The following is a 9,056-nucleotide window of genomic DNA, read 5'->3' as shown; positions in this document are numbered from 1 at the left end:
CGCCTGCGCCCGCGGCTCAGGGGTCTGAGCGGGGAGAGGGGGTCCCGGCCTCCAGCCCAGCTCCTCCGATGGCATCATTTCCCCCTGGAAATGCCATGCAGGTCCCCCAGTCCCTAACCCTGTGCTCTCTGAGCGTTAATAGAGAATGAAGTGGCGGTGGAATGTGTTACACATGCAGACTTTGCTTAGGAAATGAACATTTGAAAGGTGTTGTTTGACTAATAACAGCTTCTGAGGCAGATCTTGTGTGTTTCAGGTGACAATACCAGTGCTGCAGCTACAGTTGGTGAGTAGGATAGTTTAATAAATCGGGGAAAATAGGCACCTCAGACGTCTCAGATCTTCATACCTTTACTGATTTTTTTTTTATGATCTGTTCGTTACCCGCCACTACTATACTGGCTTCCTTGGGCTGCACTGCACATAAATATCTAGCCTTGAAATAATTCAATGATGCACCACTAATAAAGCAAAGGAATGACTGGAGAGATGGCATTTTAGGTGAATCAGAACTCATTCCACAAATTACTTATAGAGTGCTCTCTCTATGACAGGATGTCAGCTACCTGGCAACAAGCCAGAGGGTTTATGAATCATCTAATAGACTTATTATGGCTTTTAGAGGAGGGCAAAGGACATTAAGGAAGGCTCACTTTGTCTTTTCATAAGTAATAAACTCAAGTTTCAATGAAAAATAGATCTCTCTGGTCCCAGCTGGTGCATGGTTACTAATAAACATGCCCATGATCAAAAAGGAAAGTTAATAAGTAACAGAGCTTTACTTTTTTTTGTCAAGTAGAGCTGACTAGAGGTTTGAATTCTTTACTCATGCTTTTCTCTCTCACTTTCAGTCTCTTTACATGACACCTTGGTGTCACTTCACAATTCATCATTTCAGAGTCAAAATCGGGAGTACTCTGAGTACTATGATAAATTGGGTTGCTCTGAACCAGGATGATTAGCTGCCTAAGAAAGAAGGTATAAGTGATTAAATGAGGGAGCCTGATGCTGCAAAAATAACAGAAGAGCACAATACTTCCTTCTGTCCTAGTCATTATGTTGCATGAAATCCAGTTCTGAGTCAAAACAATAATGGATCACTGCAATATGCTGGAGAAGCCCAAAATAAATGAGCAAACCTGTGGCTCTTGCATGTTTACCTCCATTATATTATGACTAAAAAAAAAAAAATTGCACCTCCTTGTGTGGCCAGTTGTGCTTGCAGGAAATAAAGGTCCCTTTCAATTCTCTGGAGAGGTGTGTGGGTGCCAGGTGTAATGTTATGCAGTGTGAGCAACAGCTGCATTGTTTAATAGATGCTGAAGAGGGCAGAAAAAAATTATGTCAAGTTGATGGGAAGTTTTATTAGCCATAGCTTAGTGACACTGGTAAAATTGACATTTAGATATAATCATGGCCTTTTTCAATCACAAAAGTCATGAATATGAACATATTAAGTGTTAAATTAACTTTCATTTCTATTGGTATACCTTTCTAAAAACATGGATTGTTTTAAAGTATACAGTTGCACATGTTACAGTCACACAATAAAGCAAACAAATGTCAAATAAAAAAATAAAACAAATATGTTAATACAAGTTGCATGTTACAGACAATGAAGTTCAACACTGCTCAAAGAACTTCACAGGGCCCCTAGGTTGTTCAAGTCCATCTTCCCCATCCTGGAGGCACCTGGGCCTAGCACTGATGCTTAGCAAGAGGGAACTTCTCACAGTATTTGCAGCAGCGAGAATCATATTTTCTTCTTAGATGCTATGAACTGGTCCAATGGTGGATTCCATAGAAACCAAAGCACGGAAACAAAGTGTAATACCAGAGGCAATATCAGAACCTGGAACTTCTGCCTCCTGCCTCTATGCCAGATGCCCAAATACTTTTTGAAATTAGAAGTACAGCACAAAGTTGAAACTCTTAGTCTCTGCTATCTCCTGGTTACCTACTTGTGATGCTTGTATGAAGAACTGCATTTTGTTTCCACTTTTTGCTTTCATTACTATTGATCTCTAACTACCTCTGTGGTTTAGGATTGTCACAGGTTTCCCTGGGCTTTTCTTTGCACATTCCATGAGTAGCAGGGTGACTTTGGCTCTTTTTCACCCACTTGGAATGCGTACAAAAGGACAAACAAGTAGCATCAGGACTGAACTCCCATGTCAACGCCTACTCTAGGCATTGTAGAGGCAAGACCTTCTTTCCCATGTGTTTACAGGCCAAAAAAACTGTGATGTAACCCAGACTTGAAAAAGTCAAGATGCATTTCCAGGATTTTATCTCGTGAAGAAACAGATGATGCATCAGGCTCCGTTTCTATGGTTGATTTTTACAAGTTCGAACTAGGGCACATCTACGCTGTGTGCCTACACACTGAGGAGCTACGTTCAGACTTGCTAGTATGAATTTAGTAGTAGGGTTGTTGCTGAAGTTCCAGCCTGTGCCTAAGGTCATGAGCCTTACCAAGAAGTAAAAGCAAATAAGCTGGAAGCAGCACCACAATAATGCAGCTTTACTGCATTCAGGCCCAATGAAATCATGGGGACACAGCAGGTTAAATCAACATCTCAGAGCATCACCAGCCCAATCAGTAACTCTCTTCCATACCATTTAACAGTCATCTGCCATAAGATGTCTTCAATCTTGTTCCTTTTCCACCTCTATTATACCTGCAGGAATGCAGATTTTCAGAGGAAGCAGGAAGTGTTGAGTAAAGGCTTTATTTTGGCAGTAAGAGCAACATTTATCTAAGGGAATGGCTTGGTCACTGGGACTTATCCTCAATGAGAATTGCACCACTGAAATCAGTGGGAGTATTACAGAGAAACAAAAAAGCAGAAGAGTCTCTTTGCTCACCTTGGGACTGACTTGCTTGTTGTACGTTGGTGTCAGGCACAGAGTAGCTTGTTTGTATTCTTCATGATAACTCAGGAAATAATAGTTCAAATGATGCTGTCAGGGAAAAATAAATCTCCTTTAGTTATTTGCTAAAATGTTTGGAGATTTTTCTGTTTCCTCTCCAGTGTGCTCTCTCTGGTACAGTGATAAGTAGCATTATTAGCATGCAGAGACCTTTACTCAAACAGTTGTCTAAACCAGAATTTTAAGTTTGCATGTGCAGGTCAGGAGCACCCCTAGGACCACACTGTCCAAATGAGTTCTAGTAAGCCAGGCTCAGACAGGAATCCCTGTCACAGGACTCTACACCTTCATACTGAATAAAATTCAGAAACCCACAAGAAAAGAAAAGAATTCATTCAGGTAAATTATTCATTGAGCTATTCACTTACATCCATAATTTATTTGCTATGAGACAAGGGGCCAGTCGCTCCTTTACAAAAGGCTGACAATGGTTCAAGCATCAGTTTGTTCCTACTGAAACTCTGCTTTGAGTTTGTACCAAAGATCTGACACTTTTCTTCTGATGCTTTGCAGAAGTTCTCAAGTTCAATGATATAAAAACATGGAAAGGAAATGTCAAACAGGTGGAAAGCTTTTCCTCCCTTTAAATCTTTTTTTTTCTCTCTAATATTTGCTGACATGACAAACATTATTGCTGCTGTCTTCATAGCATTGAAATACACAAGTTATATCATCTAATAGTGTTAGAAAACGTCAATCTTTCTCTACTTGTATTTTAGAGCTGTTTTGAAAGATGCAGTATCTACAGCTGCGTTGGGTGTAGTCCTCTGGCCACACCGTCTGTTCCTGACATGTTGTCCACCCCCCACACCACAGAGCAGGGTTTCCCACCACATCTTCATGTTGAGATCAGGCATCTTCTACACTACCTTACGCATCAATAAGAACTCCAATGACAGAGTATTTTCTTCAATGCTACCTTATATATTAGGGCAAGAGGAGATTAATAGAAAAGAAATGCCTTTCTTCTTGAGAAAGAGATCAGTTCTTTGTAGGATAGGATTTCTTTTCTGCTTTCATTGAGAAGCAGAAAAATACCAAAAAAACAGTGGTCTTGTCTGACTAGTCTTCATCAGCTGGCCACATTTTCACTAATTACTACAATGCCCCCAAACAAATACTTGTACATTTATTCGATGTGCATAGTTTGTTTTGGGGTTTGTGGTGGTAGTGGTCATTTGGTTTGGGTTTGTGTGGGTGTGTGTTTGTTCTGTTATTTTTATCTTTTTTAAATCCACTGCAATAATGCCTCCAGTTAATGCTTTCAACTTTCCTATTCTGGACATCTGTCCCATTAATGACTTCAAAGTAGCTACCCAGCAATACAGAGTTTGCTTATTTAATTTTTTTTTTTTTTTAAATCATTACTGCTTATGATGGAGATTCCCAAATATTGCAATTCTAAGGCACAAGAGGTTATTCAGGATATATTTTTATCCTCTGAAAATAAAGGAATATCCAGTTTTGCATAGGAAAATAAGCCACTGGAAGGAAAGCCTCAATTATGGAAGCACCTGAAGCACTTCCTTAACATCACTAGGATCATTCTGAAAGCAAGGATAACCAAATCACTCTATTTCCAATACTTGGGCATCAAACTACTGTAAAGTAGAAAACAGAGGTAGCACAACATATTACTGGTGAGTTTACCTCATACCAGTTGACTCTCTATCATTAGAAGTGTTGCCAAAAGTCATGTGCAGTGCTAGAGCACCTTCTCTCCAGAAATATTTAAAGCATCCTCAAGGTTGGGATGTTCATAGCTTCAGCCCCCCACTGCCTGGCAGAGACATGGAGAGGCAAGAGCTGGTGTTGAGGTCGGTGGTTTCTAAAGACTCTCTAGCCACTAAGCAATACTGCCTCCCCAAACCAGGAGAAACATTTCCCATAGGAAGCATGGGCCTATGGGAGGAGGAAGCAGCCTTGAGTCTGGGCTGATGTGGACTGCAGATAAATCTCTGTGTGATCTCAGAGACTGGGACAAGGGGGTCAAGAATTTTTTTCCTAGAAAGAAAATTTCCAGTTGCACAACTGCAGGTCTTGATGTTGCAAAAGAAGCCCCAGAAATTGCTTATGAAGGCAGGAGTGCCTTGCTTTTGTGGAGGCTTACAAACTCAGGCAGGTAAACATGGAATAAAATCCATCAAAACACTAGTGGAATGCTGTAGGCAAAGGGAATGCATCCCCTGCAGAAGAAAGAAGTGTTCTGAGTGTACATTACCCACAGAGGAGAAAATTTCTGCCATCAGTGTGTTGGGCCATGGCCTTGGCTGGTGATGGCAGTGTCATTACTCTAACGCATCTTCAATTCTAGTTCCTCTTCCAGGGTTCAAACTTTTAAAACTCCCTTTATCTGGCAGATAAAATACCTTTAAAACACGATGCAGTAAACACATTAGTCTCTTAATTACAACTTAAGAAAACACCCTGAACTTGCTGAATCACTTGTAATTAAGAAGCCTCCAGGCAATAGAAGCAAATCCCATTTATTTTGAGGCATTGTCAAAGAACATGGCAGCACCATGCAACTGCAGGGAGGGCAGCCTAGTGCAGCACACTAACAAATACCCATGACTGTCTTAATCCAAGGCAATCTGTGTAGCTGAGAGAGACACAAATCACTTAGAAACTGCTGATCCTCAGCCTGCAACACGTGCCAGCTTTGTCATCTGTGGATTATCTGTGAGAGGTGCTATTTCCAAACTGTATTCCCAAAATGCTTTCCAGCTTGGTGCCTATGGGAGCGATCATCAAAGCTGAAAGCACTCCAGCCTGGAAACCACCAGTTAACAAGGAACAGCTGGTGACAGAAAAACCACAAAACAAGTAAAAGCAGGTATCTTGACACAGCCACCAGAGAAGAGTATCTAATTTATACATCTGGCCTGGGGCAGACACTTGTCCAAGTGCACTCTGGAGCCACACCTGTGAGAGTCCAGGAGGGAATAAGGAGCAGGTATGTGATAGAGTAGCATTTAATAGAGCCCAGAAGGGCTCATTTTTGATGCCTGAACCTGTCTCAAGCAAAAGATGAAGTGTCTGTCTCCTCCAATCCCCTATGGCTGGCCCTCACTGCAGGTGCATTACTCAGCCTGCTTGGGCACCCAGGTGAATCTCCACCCTCCATCCTCATCCCTGCGCACAAAGGCCTGTCCCTGGTGGAAGGTGTGCGTTCTTACGTTGCGGTGGGGACTTAACGACGTTGAGAAGGCCACTTCTGTTTTGTTGGGTGACAAATGGCCGGTCAAATAGGGCAACCCATAGGGTGGGAGGGAGGAAACACTTGGCACTGATGAAGAGACACATGGTGCTGAAGAAAACTGAGTGAGGAAGGGAGAGTCCTCGCTGCACGGGTGGGTACTGCTGTTAGCTGGAGGGATGTGGCTGCAACTGTACGCTGCTGCTCCTGCTCCTCCACTGTGCTCGTAGTCTACTGCTTCAGCAGGGCTCAGGCAGTATGTGTCTTTTCCAGTGTCTGAGGACAGGGCACTGTAGTTAGCTGAAGCTTCATCAATGGTGTTGACGTCTTTTAATCCTAAAGTCTGCAAGACCCAGCTGTCCACAGCAGGGCTGGCTTGCTCTTCACAGGCAGTGAATTCATTATAGAGGTTCCTTCTAGCTTTGGAAGCATGAGGAATTTCCTGAGGAACAAAGCAGTGGTCCTCTTTTAATCTCTTCTTGGTGCTTTTGAGAACAGCACAGGTTTTTTGGCCATGGCAGGATAGCAGTTTCTATTTTTTTTTTTAAAAAAAAAAAGGCAGAGAGGGAAGATTAAAAGATTTTTTGTATATGCTTTTTTACCTTGTGCCAAATCCATTGAGCTGAGAAAATAATTTCCAGTTTCATGGGAAGGCTGGAGTAGAAAGAATATCTTTAAGCTGACAAGAAACAATTATCATTACTTTCTTTTGGATGAGACATAGAATCAAAACATTTAATGAAAAAGCAACCTTCACACTTAGTAATGTTTCACTCAATCTGAAATGTTTAATTTTGATTTTGCCTTTCATAAAACCCTACACAACTTTTTAATTAATAAATTTGAAAAAAAAAAAATCAGAAGATCAGCATTCTAATGTAAATGAATAAAATGTATTATTGAAAAATAACAAAGCAAAACATAAAACAAAAAGCAGCCAAAACATAAAAGATGGAAACATTGATCTTACCAAAAGGGAAAGTTGACAAAAGAAACATATTCAAAAAATATATGTTCAAATTTGAATTTTTCACTAAATAAAAGCATTAGATGGAATAATTTTACCTTGCTTATAAACTTAACTTACTTATAACTAACTTGTAAACTAAGCCTAATTATGTCATGGGCTATACTGTCTCCACACTCAGAACCTGAGAGGATGTCATCCCTGAGGGAAGCCGTCACCTTAGATCCATGATCAGCAATTTGGCAGCTCTGTGAAGGTAAATAGATCTCACACTGCAGGTTGCCTACACTCTTTCCCTATATTTTAATGGCCTGTACATATTCAACTCCTTTCTTCCGCACACATCTATGCAACAGTTTTGCACACAATACCTTGGCTTTTTCTTCTAAACACTTAATCAGGGCAGAATTCAGGTATTGTCGGAGGTTATTATTTTCTTCATGTAACCTAGCAAGTTCCTCTTCCTTCTGAAGCAAAGTATCTTGAAGCTGTGGAATAGAGATATTGATGAATAGGTGTTGACTCTGTAACTTAATAGCAATTGCCCTATAGTACAAGCTGCTTGGATTTGATGATACGGGTGTTTGCTTTGTGAACTCAGCCCGCCCCCTCCAGCCTCTTGTCTCTCTAAATCTAAGTGCCACAATTGTTCAGTTTTCACTTTTGTCTTCCATTATTCTTCAGTGAGTGTTTGAGAAGATTACTCTGAAAAAAAAAAACTGTAACCACAGAATAATAACCAAACGAAGGCACAGGTAGTTCTGTGAACACCCAGAAAGTCATGGGCATGACAGCAGCTGCCATTAGGCATCTCTTTGCACCACTCTCATTCCCATTTATAGTTGGCTGGTGGGGAACAGGAGGAGGAGGAGCTGCAGACTAACAGTTTATGGGAATAGAGGGCAGAAGGAAGATGCAGCTGCTGTTCTTTACGATGCAGTAGTACTCGGTGATCCCTTCAATCCTGGATCCTCCTGTGCCTGTCTCAGCACATATATTGAGCTGAGGTAACCCCTGGTCCCAAGAGCTGGACAGGTGTGTTTTGTTTTGTAGACTCTTCACATGTTTTCATGGGAAGTTTATATATTTGCAGAGATTTTTCCTCCTGACCATAGCCCTGGAGACTCCTTTAGGAGGACAAAGGACCTTCTGCCAAGGATCCCAGGCATCTGCTGACCACAAACTGAAAAGAACAGATTTAAATGATTGAAGTAGAACCAAAGAAAAAAGTACACTGAAGTACAGTGTCTGGAACTAGGGTTTTATTCCAGGGACCTTGAACTTAGTAAATGATTTTCCATCAACTTCAATGTGCTAAAATATCATTTCAGGTTTTTGATCAGAAAGATCTGTCTGGGCTTCCTTCATCTCTTCTACATTTAAAGCTGTTCAGGGTTTCTCCTGCCCCTTGATGGGACATATAAAAAAGCAAAGAAGAGAGCAAATAAAGTAACAAGGAACTGCTTTCTTGTCAGAATGGTTGATTCTCCATACAAGTAGGTAATTCTGGTGGAATAATTTCTCATGAAGTTAATCCTGGTGGACTCAGGAAGATACACACCATGTATTTTTAGTCAACAGCATGAGGATCCACACCACCCGAGCCTGAGGGACTCCCTGGTGGTGCTCCTTTTCTTCTTGTGCCAAGGCAGCCTGTGCCATACGCTGTGAGAAGGGAGGGGTGAAGAGGGAACCCCACGACATCTGTTCCACCTTCACGGGACATCGCGGGGAGACAAATACTTCGAGCAAGGAACAAAAGCCACCCAAACAGGACAGTGCTCGGGAGCCGTGCCATGAACCGAGGACGAAGGTGCGATCCGCAGTTGAGGAACCCACCTGCTTGTTTTTGTAGAGCTGGGAGGAGAGCTGCTCTCCGCGCCACGCCGCGTCCCGCGCCGCGGCCTGCGGGCTGCAGTACTGCCCTGGGGAGCAGAGCCGAGCGGTCACCTCGCC

The 9,056-nt window shown here is 42.0% G+C and overlaps 1 protein-coding gene across 1 annotated transcript; it reads right to left on the bottom strand.

Moving 5' to 3' along the window:
• Window positions 1-6,017: 6,017 nt before the first annotated feature.
• On the bottom strand, window positions 6,018-9,005 carry GMNC (geminin coiled-coil domain containing; the record flags this gene model as incomplete). Its single annotated transcript, XM_008935105.1, has 3 exons — window positions 6,018-6,665; window positions 7,472-7,588; window positions 8,940-9,005. Coding segments are annotated over 3 exons (831 nt in total), but the record flags the coding sequence as incomplete, so codon positions are not given.
• Window positions 9,006-9,056: the final 51 nt, after the last annotated feature.

Source organism: Merops nubicus, unplaced genomic scaffold (genome assembly GCF_000691845.1).
Source record: "Merops nubicus isolate BGI_N331 unplaced genomic scaffold, ASM69184v1 scaffold40252, whole genome shotgun sequence".
Taxonomy (NCBI): domain Eukaryota; kingdom Metazoa; phylum Chordata; class Aves; order Coraciiformes; family Meropidae; genus Merops; species Merops nubicus.
The sequence above is the reverse complement of the archived record's forward strand: the minus strand, read 5'-3'. Positions and strand labels throughout refer to the sequence as shown.